Consider the following 19,366-nt stretch of genomic DNA (forward strand, 5'->3'; position numbering starts at 1 on the left):
ATGAAGATCTCATGAAAAATATGGCCTCTAGAGAGGTCACAAGGTTTTTCTATTTTCATACCTACTGGCCTAGTTTTTGACTGCACGTGACCCAGTTTCGAAAATGAGCTAGATATCATCAAGGTGAACATTCAGATCAATTTTCATGAAGATCCATTGAAAAATATGGCCTTTAGAGAGGTCACAAGGTTTATCTATAATTTTAGACCTACTGACCTAGTTTTTGACCGCAGTTGACCCAGTTTCAAACTTGACCTAGATATCATCAAGATGAACATTCCGACCAACTTTCATACAGATCTCATGAAAAGTATGGCCTCTAGAGATGTCACAAGGTTTTTTTTATTATTTGACCTACTGACCTAGTTTTTAAAGGCACGTGATCCAGTTTCAAACTTGACCTAGATATCATCAAGGTGAACATTCTGACCAATTTTTATGGAGATCCATTCACAAGTATGGCCTCTAGAGAGGTCACAAGGTTTTTCTATTTTTAGACCTACTGACCTAGTTTTTGACCGCACATGACCCTGTTTCGAACATGACCTAGATATCATCAAGATGAACATTCAGACCAATTTTCATACAGATCCCATGAAAAATGTGGCCTTTAGAGAGGTCACAAGGTTTTTCTATTTTTTGACCTACTGGCCTAGTTTTCGTCGGCACGTGACCCACTTTCGAACTTGACCTAGATATCATCAAGATGAACATTCAGACCAACTTTCATACAGATCCCATAAAAAATATGGCCTCTAGAGAGGTCAAAAGGTTTTTCTATTATTTGACCTACTGACCTAGTTTTTGATGGCACGTGACCCACTTTCGAACTTGACCTAGATATCATCAAGGTGAACATTCTGACCAATTTTCATGAAGATCTCATGAAATATATGGCCTGTAGAGAGGTCACAAGGTTTTGCTATTATTTGACCTACTGACCTAGTTTTTGACGGCACGTGACCCAGTTTCAAACTTGACCTAGATATCATCAAGGTGAACATTCTGACCAATTTTCATGAAGATCTTTTGAAATATATGGCTTCTAGAGAGGTCACAAGGTTTTTCTATTTTTAGAACTACTGACCTAGTTTTTGACGGCACGTGACCCAGTTTCGAACTTGACCTAGATATCATCAAGGTGAACATTCTGACCAATTTTCATGAAGATCTTGTGAAATATATGGCCTCTAGAGAGGTCATAAGGTTTTTCTATTTTTAGACCTACTGACCTAGTTTTTGAAGGCACGTGACCCAGTTTCGAACTTGACCTAGATATCATCAAGATGAACATTCTGACCAACTTTCATAAAGATCCCATGAAAAATGTGACCTCTAGAGTGGTCACAAGCAAAAGTTTACGGACGGACGGACAACGGACGACGGACACCGCGCGATCACAAAAGCTCACCTTGTCACTTTGTGACAGGTGAGCTAAAAAATAATAGGAATGTGTGCCTGACATTCTGCTGAATTGATTTCAAAACAAAATGGATCTCAAGCATGTTTTCATAATTCAAATCTATGGAAAATAACAATCTCCATTAGATTTTCATGTACATTAAAAATCCTACAATGTAGATTTTAAAGAAACTTCCAACAGTTGTTATTTTGCATATTTTCTATGATAGGTATGTGCAACTGTACCTTATAAGTACACCAGCATGCAAAATCTACTCCCCAATCATGAAGCTTTACTTCTACATTGCCTGCAGCATGTGCCAGATCCCAGCCTACAACACATCCCTAAAATGCAAAAACATATGTAACTCTAAAATGGTCTTATATTTTAATGAATTCTATAATGCTAAAAATAATGTAAAATGTAAGTGTTTGTTCCTACAATTACTCCAAATTTCAAAACTGTATAATTAAGGTGGCCAATCTGTAATGAAAAATGCCAACTTCTTAGAAACTGTATAATGTATTATCTGACTGTGGATTCAGTACGCTCTAGCTGATACAGGAAGGTATGAACCAGTCTGAACTACTTTAATACATTAATAACCAAAGACTTAAGGTACCAGAAAAACTTAACAGCACGAAAATTACTAACTGCCATTACAGGTTGACTACTTAAATTAAAGGCCTCATTTCTTTATTTTTTTTTCAAATGGAATTGAATACATGTTACAACTAACAAAAACAAGATTCCCATGTCCTCCTTCATAAGAACTGGAACAAACAGATGGCACAATGGTTAATACAGGACACAAGCTGAAAGGCTGGGTCTACATTAAGAGAAAACAATTACCTTTTTCTGACCAGCCAGTGTTATAGCTTCCATATCAAATTTTTGTCCAGTATAATACTGTACCCCGCTGAAACATACAAGAGCTATAGAATCTCCTTGATCTTCTATTGTCTGTAAAATATCCTCCTTTCTTAGGGTGTGTTCTCCCTGTAAAATATAACAGTATAATATTGTATACTACAAATTCTTCTGAATTTATGTGTATTAACAATCTAGACCTTAAAATCAGTAAAGAGATTGAAGTCTACGTCAAATTAGTCATCATTTTTTTTTATTGTTGTGTTTAATTCATTTTTACTTTTTCAAACAGAAATTCAGTTATATACAATAGACAACCTAACCAGGGTTCCTGGATGTCTTACTAACATTATGAGCCAAGCCATGGAAAACAAGAGGACCACGATGGTCCTGAATCGCTCACCTCTTCCCACATGACCCAGTTTTGAGTATGACGTCGTTTTTTCTATTATTTGACATAGTGACCTAGTTTTTGAGCTCATGTGACCCAGTTTTGAACTTGACCTAGATATTATCAAGATAAAAATTCTGACCAATTTTCATGAAGATCCATTGAAAAATATGGTCTCTAGAGAGGTCACAAGGTTTTTCTATTATTTGACCTATTGACCTAGTTTTCGAAGATACGTGACCCTGTTTTGACCCTTACCTAGATATCATCAAGGTGAACATTCTCACAAATTTTCATGAAGATCTCGTGAAAAATATGGCCTTTAGAGAGGTCACAAGGTTTTTCTATTTTTATATCTACTGGCCTAGTTTTTGATCGCACGTGACCAAGTTTTGAAACTGACCTAGATATCATCAAGGTGAACATTCAGATCAATTTTCAATGAAGATCCATTGAAAAATATGGCCTCTAGAGAGGTCAAAATATTTTAATAATTTTAGACCTACTGACCTAGTTTTTGACCGCAGTTGACCCAGTTTCAAACTTGACCAAGATATCATCAAGATGAACATTCAGATCAACTTTCATACAGATCCCATGAAAAGTATGGCCTCTAGAGAGGTCACAAGGTTTTTTTATTATTTGACCTACTGACCTAGTTTTTTAAGGCACGTGACCCAGTTTCAAACTTGACCTAGATATCATCAAGGTGAACACTCTGACCAATTTTCATGAAGATCCATTCCAGGGTATGGCCTCTAGAGAGGTCACAAGGTTTTTCTATTTCAAGACCTACTGACCTAGTTTTTAATCGCAGTTGACCCAGTTTCAAACTTGACCTATACATCATCAAGATTAACATTCAGACCAACTTTCATACAGATCCCATGAAAAATATGGCCTCTAGAGAGGTCACAACGTTTTTTCATTATTTGACCTACTGACCTACTTTTTGAAGGCACGTGACCCACTTTCGAACTTGACCTAGATATCATCAAGATGAACATTCTGACCAATTTTTATGGAGATCCATTCATAAGTATGGCCTCTAGAGAGGTCACAAGGTTTTTCTATTTTTAGACCTACTGACCTAGTTTTTGACCGCACATGACCCTGTTTCGAACTTGACCTAGATATCATCAAGATGAACATTCAGACCAACTTTCATACAGATCCCATGAAAAATATGGCCTTTAGAGAGGTCACAAGGTTTTTCTATTATTTGACCTACTGACCTAGTTTTTGATGGCACGTGACCCACTTTCGAACTTGACCTAGATATCATCAAGATGAACATTCTGACCAATTTTCATACAGATCCCATGAAAAATATAGCCTCTAGAGAGGTCACACTGTTTTTCTATTATTTGACCTACTGACCTAGTTTTTGATGGCACGTGACCCACTTTCAAACTTGACCTTAATATCATCAAGGTGAACATTCTGACCAATTTTCATGAAGATTTCATGAAATATATGGCCTCTAGAGAGGTCACAAGGTTTTTCTATTTTTAGCTCTACTGACCTAGTTTTTGAAGGCACATGACCCAGTTTCGAACTTGATCTAGATATCATCAAGGTGAACCTTCTGACCAATTTTCATGAAGATCTTTGTAATATATGGCCTCTAGAGAGGTCACAAGGTTTTTCTATTTTTAGACCTATTGACCTAGTTTTTGATGGCATGTGACCCAGTTTCGAACTTGACCTAGATATCATCAAGATGAACTTTCTGACCAATTTTCATGAAGATTTTATGAAATATATGGCCTCTAGAGAGGTCACAAGGTTTTTCTATTTTTAGACCTACTGACCTAGTTTTTGATGGCAAGTGACCCACTTTCGAACTTGACCTAGATATCATCAAGATGAACATTCTGACCAACTTTCATAAAGATCCCACAAAAAATGTGACCTCTAGAGTGGTCACAAGCAAAAGTTTACGGACGGACGGACTAACGCACGGACGGACGGACGACGGACGACGGACGCTGCGTGATCACAAAAGCTCACCTTGTCACTATGTGACAGGTGAGCTAAAAAACATAGTGGCTTTGCGACCAGCATGGATCCAGACTAGCCTGCGCATCCTCGCAGTCTGGTCAGGATCCATGCTGTTCGCTAACAGTTTCTCTAATTGCAATAGGCTTTGAAAGCGAAGAGCATGGATTCTAACCAGACTGCACGGATGCACGGGCTGGTCTGGATCCATGCTGGTCGCAAAGCCACTATGTTGGTTTTCTCATGGTGCGTCTCATCTATTTCTCTAAAAGTGTCTTACAACTTCTCCACAAGAATCGGAAGTGGTAGACAAATGACCATAATTATATACTGTTTTCTGTCAGTCGTCACGAAGAACATAGGCCTTGTCATTGAAAATATAGTGATAAGTTGGGTTTTTTTTAGAATATATTTAAAACTAAATTATCTCCCTTCCCACATATCTGCTACTGTAGACTTTTATCAAAATGAAAATATTGCTGCAAATTAAATGACAGTCATAAAGCTATGAGATATATCATAAAATGTATTCCAGACACACCAGCAATATGAATTTTGATCAGTCTATATAATTAACATACAGCTCAAGTTGCTATATTTCTGTGAGAACTGCTTACCTCCCTTGGTTCCATTAAAATCATGGCAGTTTCTGGGTTATAGCCCTTTAACTTTATTTGACTTTCTACAGCATACTGAAATACAAATAAAAGATTTGGTTACACTCAGTAGGCAGATTAAGGATAACATGGTGTAACAGGCCTCAATTTCACCAAAAGTGTACATACAACTTGATAATTTAAGCTTTAAAAATGTCAAACAATAGAAATAAGATGCATATTGACAAGTTATATAGTAACAGAGGTTCTAAAAAATTTCCTTTAGATTACAACCCCTGATAATTTTGTTTTTTCATGAGTTATCTCCCTTGGAAACTAGAAAAAAAAAATGATTTTCTCCTTTTCCCTACGGGGAATTTTAGATTTCTTTTTGATATTTGTATCAGAATCATATTATGCAGCTTTCTACTGCAAAATTTTCTCGAAACACAAGTTCAGATTCTCATAATCAAAGAAATTATATTTTCCCCAAAAGGCATCAATGTTAACTTCAATACCGATTATCTCCCCCAAAAATGATAAAATTTGAAAAATCTCTCAGTGAAAAGTTTTTAATTTTGTTTGTCTTTAAAGTGACCAAATTTCATTAAAATATTACCATCCAGTTACAAGATATGAAATATGGCTATTACACCATGTTATCCTTAAATGCTTTTTATTCTGATACAAAATGGTTTTATTCACTGGCACATACAGGGTATTTCTGTAATTTTGGTTTACTTGTTTTTCTACTACAAAAACTGATGAAATAGTTTGCAATACTAGTAATACATAGTCAAAATATCAACTGACATCAACAAACATCATTCTTGTGCTAATCCTGCTGTGCAAAATACATTGTATGTGTTAATGAACAAAATGCATCCAATATACTGTTTCATAAATAAATTGAGTGACTTGCTACCCTTAAAGGTGCATCGTTTTGAACACCAAAGTGACTTTTTATAAGTTGGTCAAACTTTGTTCGCTTCAATTCAGATCATTCAAATAGCACCTTTTGTCGAACTCATCATTAGGTCCCGGCCAAATCCCTATATAATCTATATTGTGCGATGGTTGGAACTACTGATAACTCGATCAAATTTTGCCGCTTCCGTCAAAATCGGGATAACAAAGTTTGACTGTATTCATAAACATGCATGTTTATAGCAGGTCAATCTTGACACCTTAGATGCTTTTTAATAAAAAAAGTATAATAAAAGTCCTCAAGTACCAATAATCAGTAATGACAATAACAACAGATATATAAATCTTACATGATCTGAAGGGAAAGCATGGCCTTCCATTAACACCTTATAACGTGTTTGGGTTGGTCTGTAAAATGACACCTGTAACATTCAATTAAATACATTCCTCAAAATAATATAAGAACTTGTTTCAATAAAAATAATATTTTAAAAGTTTTCAAATTTAAAAAAATAATCCACAACTGTTGCAATTATTCTGTAAACCGTCAAATCATTATTATTTGAAGGTGATTAACTTTTTAGATATCATGGTAGTGTAAATCCATAAAATCTAACCCCAACACAGTGCTGGATTCCTGCTCCTTTTACCAGTGTTTGTAAATTGCACAACTCATCTATCTTAAAGTAGTTCTGCACCTTTGGATATTTTTTTTTTCTAAACCCTGATTTTTCAAAACTTCAGTATACATTTAGAAAATTCGGAAAATGAAAGATAGGGTTGTGAGCTACATTTTTTGCTAATTTAAAACTGATCTGAAAAATTTCGACGTCACACAAGTTTTCATAATGGGTGTCTATGGGAAAATCATAATTCTACTAATAGCATTTCTGTGCAAAGAAATTTTTCTACAATGTATATTTCAATGAAACTTCTCACAGTTGTAAACAAAAATATGATCTTTAATATGGTGAAATAAAATGTATATGTTCTTGTGTTTGTTTTTTGAGATATTTGACCATGATTAAAGAGATTTACTATCATATTTTATCTTGAGAACAATAGTAACGTGGCTGTTTTAATAATTTATTCATAATAATGATTTTCAGTTCTGTATATCCAGTGCGGGCTTTAGTCTATCTTGTTCAGACAATTCTTGCATAAAAACTACTTTTTTCACTAGATCCGCCCATGTATAAACGGGAGAAAAATCTTGTGCAAACAAGGCAATTCACGTGCTGGTAATACATGATTTTTATTTTTTAAATGCTTTGTCAGGGATGTATGTATGTATTTCTGTGCAGACTGATATTTGGCATCTGCATCTTGTTTCTTCCATAATAACCTCTTCTTGTAGCATTATAGATACAATGCAATCCATAGTATGTTTAGCTGTATCAGTTTCCATCCCCAAACGTACTGCCCCCATCAATGTACGCTCTAGCTTCTCTAAGAGTTTACTCCCTTTACAAAGCGTCTGTTCAGTTATTGTAAATAACTGTGAATAAATAAGTATCGCGTGTAACTTGTGCTATTGCCCGTTTTTAGGTATTATATTAATGTTTTTTGTTAGTATCAGTCGGTTTGTTTTTACCTGATTGTTCGCAGAATTCATATAATAAACCTCGAAAGCTAGTCACTAGCTTCGTACTCATCCGTACTCTTGTTTGTTCATACTCAAAATAATTCGAATGTAAAGTTGTTACTCTTAAAACAGTTGTGTTCCTGTTTATCAAATTTTTAAGTTATATGCAAAATCATGTGTAATGTCACGTTTGTAATAACTAAAAATAACAAGAGCTGTCTCCATAGGATGACATATGCCCCCGATGGCACTTTGAATGAGTAGTTATGGCCGATGTTAGAGTTTAGGACCTTTGACCTACGGAGCTGGGTCTTACGCACGTCACGTCGTCTTACTGTGTCACACATTAATGCGTAGTTATTTTAAAATCCATGCATGAATGACAAAGATATGGACCGGACACGCCCATCAATGCACTATCATGAAAAATGACCTTTAACGTCTAAGTGTGACCTTGACCTTTGAGCTACGGACCTGGGTCTTGCGCGCGACACGTCGTCTTACTGTGGTACACATTCATGCCAAGTTATTTGAAAATCCATCCATGGTTGACAAAGATATGGACCGGACACGCCCATCAATGCACTATCCTTTAAAGTCTAAGTGTGACCTTGACCTTTGAGCTACGGACCTGGGTCTTGCGCGCGACACATCGTCTTACTGTGGTACACATTCATGCCAAGTTATTTGAAAATCCATCCATCAATGACAAAGATATGGACCGGACACGCCCATCAATGCACTATCCTTTAATGTCTAAGTGTGACTTTGACCTTTGAGCTACGGACCTGGGTCTTGCGCGCGACATGTCGTCTTACTGTGGTACACATTCATGCCAAGTTATTTGAAAATCCATCCATCGATGACAAAGATATGGAACGGACACGCCAATCAATGCACTATCCTTTAATGTCTAAGTGTGACCTTGACCTTTGAGCTACGGACCTAGGTCTTGGGCGCGACACATCGTCTTACTGTGGTACACATTCATGCCAAGTTATTTGAAAATCCATCCATCGATGACAAAGATATGGACCGGACACGAAAATTGCGGACAGACTGACAGACCGACAGACTGACAGACGGACAGACGGACAGACGGTTCAAAAACTATATGCCTCCCTTCGGGGGCATAAAAGTAAGATGCTCAAAAACCTTCAAATCACGCTTTTAGTAATGTTGTTGTTATGTGTGCCCCGGTTACGGATATTTAAAATGTGTTTACCGTTTCCAAGAACAACAGGAATGGTAAATAAAAAATGTACCGGAATCGTCAAGTCATCACATATGAAAACAATGCATTTAGTCGTCGTGTAATGTTTTTTTTATGCAAGAATAGCGACAATACACGTTTGTTTTGTGTATTAACGCCTGCAGAAGCCCTTGGGATATGTTTGTGACCTCGACCTTCGGTCTCGGTCACAAACAATCCCGCAGGCTTCTGCAGACGTTAATACACAAAAAAACGTGTATTATCCCTACAATGACGTCACGCCATATTTAAAGTTTATCAAAGGTGCAGAGCTACCTTAAATAGTTTTAAAAGTTCACAAATGTGCTGTTGTGTGTGAGTATACTTACAGCGGCAGGATACAATGTACACCTTGAGTTAAACATAAAATATAGGGTATTTACATTTCATAATGTCAGTGAAATATAGCAGAAAGCTTGAAAAAACATTGTCAAATGTTAAGCTATCAACCCTGTGAGAAAATATTATACTGCTTTTAGGAAAAATATATGACTGACAACAAAATATAAACATTTATGTTATAGGAAATGTGGTCAGATAGAATAAATATTGATTAATTATTATTATTTAATTTAATTTATTATTTTATTATGTTGAGCATAGGAGTGTGTTTAAAGTCCAGAGGTACAACTCTCTCTCAAACTGATAAGACATGTTTGTCCTTGAACTGCTGATAGACAACTAGAATGTTTCAATCATTTCATCAAACTCCAAATTAGAGTTACTTCCCTTTATGTATATAGTGGACACTGCTACTGTGTATAAATTGGGTAGAATTTTATTCGATTTTTTTTTAGCAATATTTACATCTCAGTAGTTGAATATTACATATTTTGCTTGTATTATGAATGAAAAATGACAAAAAAATAAAAAATAAAACTGAAATGCAAAATTGTATCTTTTCCTGGCTTTTACACTGGTAATAATGTAAACCATGTATTTATTTGAAAGATTTGTGGATGCAGTCAACAAATTTGACAGATCAATAACAAACCTAAACACATTACACACTTTCAACATTTTCCTAAATGTCGTGACATAGATGGAAATTTCCCAGTATTTGATTTACCAGGTGTCGACAAACATGTTACATAGTTTTGCCACTGTCAAATGATTCTTATCTCTAGATGTGTTTGTTACTGATTTACTGATAAACTTTTAATCAGAACAGTGGTTTCTTTCAATAATAAATAAACTCTCACCAGTAGTAAATGCAAATTGACAGTCAATCCATTCATTATGCTCACTTCCCCTGGCTTGGCACCTAAAACGAGACAATTATATTGCAGATATATAGAGAACAGTTTCATTACATTGAAGGAAATACAAACAGAACTTGTGTATCAGATGTTAAAACTCCTCTTGTTGAGTGTAAAATGAGCCACACCACGAGAAAACCAACATAATGCATTTGTGACCAGCATGGATCCAGACCAGCCTGCGCTTCTGCTCAGTCTGATCAGGGTCCATGCTCTTCGCTTTCAAAGCCTATTGCAATTAGAGAAACTGTTAGCTAACAGCATGGATCCTGACTAGACTGCGCAGATGCGCAGGCTGGTCTGGATCCATGCTGGTCGCAAATGCACAATGTTGGTTTTCTCGTGGTGCGGCTCAAATGTAGAACTAAATTACTCTCTTAAAACATTAAAAATACTTTTAAAAAACAGCAGACTCCCATGAAGACTTGAGTACCTCAAATGCAACCAAAGCCTAAAACTGCAAAGCCAGCCACCCATGAAGTTTTGTGTTTGTGACCAGTGCAGACTAAGATCAGCCTGCACATCTGTGCAGGCTGATCATGGTCTGTACTGTTCAGTCAGCATTTTTTAGTGAACACCCCTTCCATTGATAAATGGTACTGCCCAAATTGATGGTGGACCAGTTCATTTAAGAAATTTAGCAGGGTAAAGGTTAAAGACAAACAAGAAACTCCTAATACATTCTGATTCTAATGATCAAGTCACTCTATGTGTAAACACCAGCGTCAAACAGTGTGACATAACTGAAGTTATTGTCATTAAACTATCAAATGAACTCTTTCCTCCGGTTTAAAGCACAGATCAAAACACGTAACAACAAGCAAATTCGATGAATTGGTATCCCCCGCCGAAAGGGTCTGTGGTGAGGAATGGCAAAAAAATATATCCGGCAAAAAGTTAAGGATGTTAAGAAGAAGCAAGTAATTTCATTAGTCAAAATCAATTTAACAGAAAACAAATGTTTAATTAAAGAGTACATAATAAATGTATGATACTTTGATCCTGACTAAAGAATTTATTTTGAATGGTGACCAGATGTGGGTGAACAACTTCACATGTTAATAATAAATGTTCAGGGAAAAGAAATAAAAGATATTTAATGAAATTCTGCCAAACGGTAAGTTTGTTATGTACAAATATGTGGATTTTTAGACAATTAAAGGGCAATAACTCTAAAGTTACAAAAGAAATCCCTACGGAACTGTGTGTGCACAACCACATTATAGTGCTCTAAATTCTGTTTAAGTTTCATAGTTCTAGGTCAAATATATCAAAAGTTATGATGCAGAAATTGCCATATTTATAGTGCCCTATATAGTTAACACTAGAAACTTCTAAGGGCCATAACTCTGGTGTTACTTGGGCAATCTGACTGAAACTTGATGGGCCCCATAACCTCATAGTGGTGAACATGTACATGACGTTTGTTTGAAAAAAGTCTAAAATAAGGAATAATTTTTTTTTGGGGGGGGGGGGGGGGGGGGGGGGGGGGGGGGGTGTGATCAAGGTAAGGGGGTGACCAGGTGTGGGTACACAACTTCACATGTTTACAATAAATGTTCATGGAAAAGAATGAAAGAAATTTAATGAAATTCTATCAAATGGTAAGTTTGTTATGTACAAATATGTAGATTTTTATACAATTAAAGGGCAATAACTCTTAATTTACAAAATAAATCTGAACGAAATTGTGTGTACACAACCACATTATGGTGATCTAAAGTCTGTTTAAGTTTCATAGTTCTAGGTCAAATATATCAAAAGTTTTGATGCAGAAATTGCCATATTTATAGTACCCTATATAGTTAACACTAGAAACTTCTAAGGGCCATAACTCTGGTGTTACTAGGGCAATCTGACTGAAACTTGGCGGGCTGCAAAAACTCATAATGGTTAACATGTGTATGAAGTAATACATAAATATTCCCAACCATTTCCTAGATATGGCTCCGGACGGACGGATGGAAAGACGGACGTTCCTACATATGGATACTTATGTGGCTACTCTTTTGTTCTCTCTATTGTTCTTTTAGCCACGTAAGAGAAAAATAGCCACATAAAAGCCTTACGGAATGAATGACATCAAAGAAAAAGTACAGTTACCTATTGTTCCTTTAGCCACCTAAGTATGCAAATGTGAGCTCGGACGGACGGAAAGACGGACGGACAACGCCAAAACTATATCCCTCCGACTTTCGTCGGGGGATAATAATTTACCAACAATAGTTGCCATCTGGTCATCCAGCCCTTCATCACACCACGCCCATGGTAAATCTCCATTTGTATGCCCTTCTAAAGCCCTAAAGTTGTAAACATAATTTTAATGTCTCTCTACCCTATACAATCACTTCTATATAGATGAAGAGAGAATCTCAGTTAGTCAAACCATAGTTTCTGTTGACAGGGCGCTCGACTATTTGAAGAATTGATGTAAGTATGGGGTCAAAATATAACCAGAGATTTTCAGAGAAAAGAAGGAAAATAAAAAAGACAAACAATGAACCTGTATTATTTTGTAGTACTGCATAAGTCTTGCACTACATGGCAATGTGTAACTTATTATTATTATTAACTAATTTCTATGTCAAAAACGGGCCACAACTGAGCCAATATCCTTGTCTTAGTTATGTAGTCTTGCCTACATATGGAGACTATGATGGTAAATAAGTGGTCAAGTTTCAAAGCCATATGTCGAACAGTTTAGACAAAATATGGACTTGTGCGAAAACTGAACCAATTTCCATGTCCAAAAAGTGCCATAATTCAGCCAAATATCTTTGACATAGTTACATACTCTAGATTACAGATGGAGATCATGACAATGGACAACTATTCAAAGTTTCAAAGCCACATGTCAAATAGTTTTGACAAAATGTTGACTTGTACGGAAACTAAACCAATTTCCAAGACCGAAAAGGGCCATAATTCAGCAAAAATACTTGATAGAGTTATGTATTCTTGCCTACAGATAAAGACTGTTACAATAAACAAGTGTTCATTAAGTTTGGAAGCCACATATCAAATAGTTTTGACAAAACGTCAACATTTACGAAAACTGAACCCATTTCCAAGTCCAAAAAGGGCCATCACTCAGCCAAAATACTTGACAGAGTTATGCACTCTTGCTTACAGGTAGCAACTGTTATAATAAACAAGTGATAAAAGTTTCAAAGCCATATGTCAAACAGTTTACACAAAATATGAACTGGTATGAAAAACTTAACCAAGATTTGTAAGTTAAAAGGGACTATAACTCAAAATGCTTGATGGAGTTATACTCTTGCCTAAAACTGGACATGGTGATGGTACACAAGTGTTGAAAGTTTCAAAGCCATATGTCAAAAGGTTTTGCCAAAACGTGGACTGGTACGAAAAACTTAACCAAGGTGTAACACCGACGCCGTGCTGAGTAAGATAGCTCTCCTTATTCTTCGAATAGTCATGCTAAAAATGCCAGGCTTAAAAACGTAGCATATACTACATAAAAGCAAAATCAACATACTGATTAGTTTGAATGTTAAAAATATCATCAAACTTATTAGGAATTGTTTTTGGCAAATGTTTACGTAACTGTTGAGTGAACTCACGTTTTCTCCCATTTATCAACTTCAACTGTCACATATTCTCTTGTCTTCTTTGGGCATATACCTAATGAGTTTCCACAGAAATACACACAGTCCTCTTCTGGGTCCACCAAGCTTTGGTCAACTACAATCAATCGAAGTGAAAGATACTGTGAGATCATACTATGTTATTATTAGATGCTGTGTGACACTTGACTATGAAAACAGGGATTTGGAGTTCAGCCAGCTACGGGTTGTTAGTTCATGCCCTGCTTCTGTAATCTCCATCTAAAACTACCAGTTTCTAATCTTTTGGACAAGAATCCTGTGTAAGGGTGGTGTACACCTGGCATGCAAAAACAGCAAACACAGGCACTTCTAACATTGGAGTATCTGCTGTACCTTGAGCTCAGTAACCCTCCAAACCCTAAAATGACTGGCATTTTCCTGGAAAGGTTTCCCATATATTATATTGGTAACTGCTGTGGGTATATTTTATCCAAACACATTATCCACTAATATTAGGTACTTCTAAACTTTAGAAAAAAAGTCTGAGTGTCTCAACACTTTAGAACTTACTGCAGGAAGTAATAAGAAACAAGAGCTGTCACAGGATTCAGCGCGCTCAACTATTTCGATGTTGGATAGTGAAATTGGGCACATCTGAGGAAGCTGGAGCTGTCACTGGAGTGTTTAATTACTCCAATGTGGATGAAGATATCAGACAATAGTTATGTCAAATGTAACAGTCTGTGTCTAACAGGGATAGAAAAGTGTATCAAAACATTAAATAAGTATAAAAGGGACATAATTCATGGAAAATTTCTGCAAAAGTAATGCATCATGACATTGTGTCATATCATGTAGCTAATAATGTGGAGCAACTATTTGAAGTTTTAATCAAATAAGTGAGATAGAGCGGAAGTACATCATTAACTTGAACCTGAGATTCTAGTAAAAAGGGGGAATAACTCATAGCATTTTTGTGCCAGCATCATGAACATTGTGTCATATGATGTGGGTGATCATGTGGAACAACTGTTTTAAGTTTGAATAAAATCCATTTAATAACAACAGAGATATAGTGAAAAAGCATCAAAATTAAACTGAAATTCCAACTAAAAATGGGGACATAAGTCCATACATGTGGTAAGTTCAGAATCCCAAAACTGGAGGTTTGCTATTTTTCAGCTGGAGTTGGGGTCTCAAAATTGGAGGTTTTTCAACTACATAAATTAAGCGTGCGAACGCAAAACTTAGAGACAAAATCCAAAATATTATGTTATTTTCTATTCTACTTTTAACCTCAAAAACCTAAAAGGATAAGTCACTAAATATTTGTGCCAGAATTACGGACCTTATGTTGTATGATGTGGCTATGATGTGGAAGAACTATTTCAAGTTTGAATAAAATTCATTAAGTAATAACAAAGATAAAATGAAAGTGCAACAACATTAACCTTAAATTTTAAGTAAAAAGGGGCATACTTCATGAAGTATTGGTGCCAGAGTTATGACCCCTGTGTCATATGATGTGGGTGATGATGTGCTACAACTATTTTAATATATTGATATAGAATGAAAGTGCATCAAAACTTTAACGTGAAATTTTATGCAAAAAGGGGGCATAATTCATGAAATATTGGTGCCAGAGTTATGACCCTTGTGTCATATGATGTGAGTGATGATGATGAACAATTGTTTCAAGTTTGCATCAAATCCCTTCAGTAATAACAGAGATATGGAGAAAATGCATCAAATTACCCTAAATTTCTAAGTAAAAAGGGGTTTAAGAGAGAGTGGACACGAAATGGAAGGCTCAAACCTTTGACTCTAAGTTGTGACCTTGACCTTGAGCCGGCATGACTGACTCATGGGTTCTGCACATCGTCTAGATGAGGTGATCATCTGACCCAAGTTTGAAAAAATTCCTTCAAGGGGTTTAGGAGATATAGAGCGGACACAAAATGGAAAGCTCAAACCTTTGACCTTGAGTTGTGACCTTGACCTGAGCCGACAAGGCTGACCCATGGATTCTGCACATCGTCTTGATGAGGTGATCATTTTACCCAAGTTTCATGAAAATCCTTCAAGGAGTTTAGAAGATATAGAGCGGACACAAAATGGAAGGCTCAAAACCTTTCACCCTAAGTTGTGACCTTGGCCTTGAGCCGGCATGGCTGACTCATGGGTTCTGCACATCATCTTGATGAGGTGATCATTTGACCCAAGTTTTATAAAATTCCTTCAAGGGGTTTATGAGATATAGAGCGGACACAAAATGGCAGGCTCAAACCTTTGACTTTGAGTTGTGACCTTGACCTTGAACCGACAAGGCTGACTCATGGGTTCTGCACATCGTCTTGATGAGGTGATCATTTGACCCAAGTTTCATGAAAATCCCTCTAGGGATTTAGGAGATATGGACCGGACACGATTTTGTTACGGACGGAAGGACGGACGGACGCAGACCATTCCTATAATCCCTCCGCCATGGTGGGGGATTAAAAAAATGGTGCCAGAGTTATGAACCTTGTGTCATATGATTTGGGTGATAATGTGGAACAAAAATTTTAAGTTTGAATCAAATCCATTCGTAATAACTGAGATAGAGTGAAACTGTGAAAGTGCTTCAAAACTTTAAACTGAAATTCTAAGGAAAAAGGGGGGATAATTTATAAAATATTGGTGTGAGAGTTATGGCCCTTGAGCCAGATGATGAGGGTGATGATGAGGAATAACTATGTTAAGTTTGAAGCAAATCCATGAAGTGATTACAGAAATAAAGAGAAACAAGAGCTTTCCATAAGAGAGCACGCTCAACTTTTCTCAGTACTTGACTCTGAATTAAAGCTATGCCAGTAAAACTTTATAAAACTTTAAACCAAAAAATTCTAAGTTAAAAAGGGACATTACTCTGTCAAAATTCAAATCAAAGTTATGGGATTGTTTCTCCTGGTGTAGACTTTGACAGTAAATAAATATTTTAAGTTTCAAGTCAAAAGCTTTGACAGTAACAAAGATATTGTACTTTACCAAAAACTTTAATAAAAATGCTATATTAAAAAGGGGCATAACTCTGTCAACATTAAAATCAGAGCTATGACGATTGTTTCTCCTGGTGTAGACTTTGATAGTAAATAACTAATTTAAGTTTCAAGTCAAAAGCTTTGATAGTAACAGAGATATTTGACTTTATCAAAAACTTTAACCCAAAAATTCTAAGTTAAAAAGGGGCATAACTCTGTCAACATTAAAATCAGAGTTATGATGATTGTTTCTCCTGGTGTAGACTTTGATAGTAAATAATTAATTTAAGTTTCAAGTCAAAAGCTTTGATAGTAACAAAGATATTGTACTTTATCAAAAACTTTAATAAAAGATTCTACATCACAAAGGGGCATAACTCTGTTAAATTTCAAATCAGAGTTACGGGGATTGCTTCTTCTGATGTAGATTTTAATAGTAAATAATATATTAAGTTTCAAGTCAATAGCTTTGATAGTAACAGAGATATCTGACTTTATCAAAAACTTTAACCAACGGCAACGCCGACGCTGGGGGAGACTGCTGCTGCATCAAAACTTTAACCAAGGTGTGGATGCGGAAGAACGCAAAAGCCGATGCCAGGGAGAGTAGGATTGCTCTCCATATACTTTGTATAGTCAAGCTAAAAGCAACAGTGATGAAAGATACAAATTTTCAATTTTTAGTTTTATAAAACTGATCCCTGAGTTTGAGCTTGCGAGACGTTTGACACTCTCTGAAACTTTGAAAAAACCTATTCATTTTATAGACAGTCTCTCCACATAAGTAAACCACACTCCGTAACTGTTTCTTTGACCTATGCTTGGTAAAGAGTGGAGACTGCAGTCAAGTTCAGCACTCGCCAGGTCAGGAGTAGGGCCTTCTACCCCACATAGAAGATATATTCATAAGCGTTTAATAGGCAAAAATATTATCAACAACTGGCCCCTATCCTTGTACCATTTAACAAGATACTTTACCTAATCCTGTTATAGGTATATATGATATCTTACCTGATCCAAGAGTCTTCATTTTGGGATAACAAAACTCTTGCCTAAGCTGTCTCAATGGATCTACTGAGTCCATGTGTCGAGCAAACTCAACTGTGTCAAGGTCATGACCTATCTGTTGAGATATAGCTTGTAACTCCTGGACAGGGTGTGGTCTTTCTGATGACATTTTGGCCTTCTTTATCAGGGTGTCGTAGGACTCAGCTACAGACACTCTAGAGTGCTTAGCCAATCTGAATAATAAACAAGAATGATGTCAACATTGTGATGGAAAGTATATATATGCCTCTTGAGTCATCACCTTTTATTAAGAACACTTTTGATGAGCACCTCTCTACAAAGAATTTATTTATTTGGGTTTTACGGCGCATCAACACAGTTTAGGTTATATGGCGCTAAACAGGTCTACAAATTTTGGTTCCACATCTCATTTACATCGAAATAAAAACATGAGGTATGGATCAAAATTTGCAAACCTGCTGGAATCACAGAGTTACTGCAAAACCAAGTGTTAAGACCCTATTAGTCGCCTTTTATGATCATGCAAGGGTAAGGCAGTGGTTCCAATTCTTTTCATACACAGATCGTCCCAGAACCACATGGGGCTCTCTATAAAGAAATGTACATGTATAATATTTGTACTTTCTTTCTAATTAAGCATTATTTTAGTGTTCCCTTTAGAGGAAAACCTTTTTACAACATATTTCAGGGGCATAGCTAGACCAAGATTCAGTCAAACTTTATTCGCTCGAACTCAGATAATTTGAACAATGCCCTTTGCTCAAACTCATCGTCAGGTCCAGGGAAAATCCCTATATAATGTATATTTTGTTTGATGGCTTGAAGTACTGATCTGGAACAGGGTTTGCCCGTCCTGTCAAGCTTCAGCGAATGAAGTTTGACTGCACATGTTAAGGCCTGACCAGCAAGGTGGTACAGGGACATGGTTTGTCCCCATTTTTTATGCTTTTGGGCTTTCTAGTATCAAAAATTTTATCTTGAAAACACCAATTCTGAAAATTCTGTGTAATTCAAGGACTACAGTGCCAAAGTAGATCTTCTCCAGTGAGCTTTTGTCTTCCTGGTGCCTTAGTGGGGCTACACCAGCACACTTTTTGTCTTTCTGGTGCCTTTTGGGTTATATAAGTGCACTTTGTGCCTAAATCAGTGCACTTTTTGTCTTCCTAGCTGTACGGCTGTCATCGATAGAAACGATATCGATGTATCAACGATATTTTTTTGTCGATCGATTATCGATTCCCATTTTCAAAAATCGATATTTTACAGAGAGAAAAAACTATCCAGATAAACACTCAGACCCTCAAAAACTATTAAGTTCACAAAGTTGTAAATTTGGATAAATGCAAAAGAGAAGTGGAGGCAAAATAAAAATGAAAGATTTTATTAATTTTTATTATTTTCTTTAATTTCATAAATACAAATACAACACAATCAAACAGTAATATGAAAAATAGGCAATAAA

At 36.2% G+C, this 19,366-nt stretch overlaps 1 protein-coding gene across 5 annotated transcripts in view; it reads right to left on the bottom strand.

The window, feature by feature from the left end:
* Positions 1–19,366, bottom strand: part of LOC123539834 (kynureninase-like) — a 37,005-nt gene that overhangs the window by 13,770 nt on the left and 3,869 nt on the right. For all 5 annotated transcript variants that reach the window (XM_053527209.1, XM_053527208.1, XM_053527207.1 and 2 more), the window contains exons 2-9: positions 17,887–18,116; positions 13,871–13,991; positions 12,501–12,583; positions 10,227–10,288; positions 6,538–6,609; positions 5,282–5,356; positions 2,255–2,401; positions 1,648–1,746 (exon numbers count right to left, since the gene is read on the bottom strand). In XM_053527209.1, the coding sequence (XP_053383184.1) occupies positions 1,648–1,746; positions 2,255–2,401; positions 5,282–5,356; positions 6,538–6,609; positions 10,227–10,288; positions 12,501–12,583; positions 13,871–13,991; positions 17,887–18,052 (825 nt within the window). In that variant the 5' untranslated portion in view covers positions 18,053–18,116. The remainder of the gene's footprint in view (positions 1–1,647; positions 1,747–2,254; positions 2,402–5,281; positions 5,357–6,537; positions 6,610–10,226; positions 10,289–12,500; positions 12,584–13,870; positions 13,992–17,886; positions 18,117–19,366) is intronic.

This window comes from Mercenaria mercenaria, chromosome 16 (genome assembly GCF_021730395.1).
Source record: "Mercenaria mercenaria strain notata chromosome 16, MADL_Memer_1, whole genome shotgun sequence".
NCBI classification, from domain to species: Eukaryota; Metazoa; Mollusca; class Bivalvia; order Venerida; family Veneridae; genus Mercenaria; species Mercenaria mercenaria.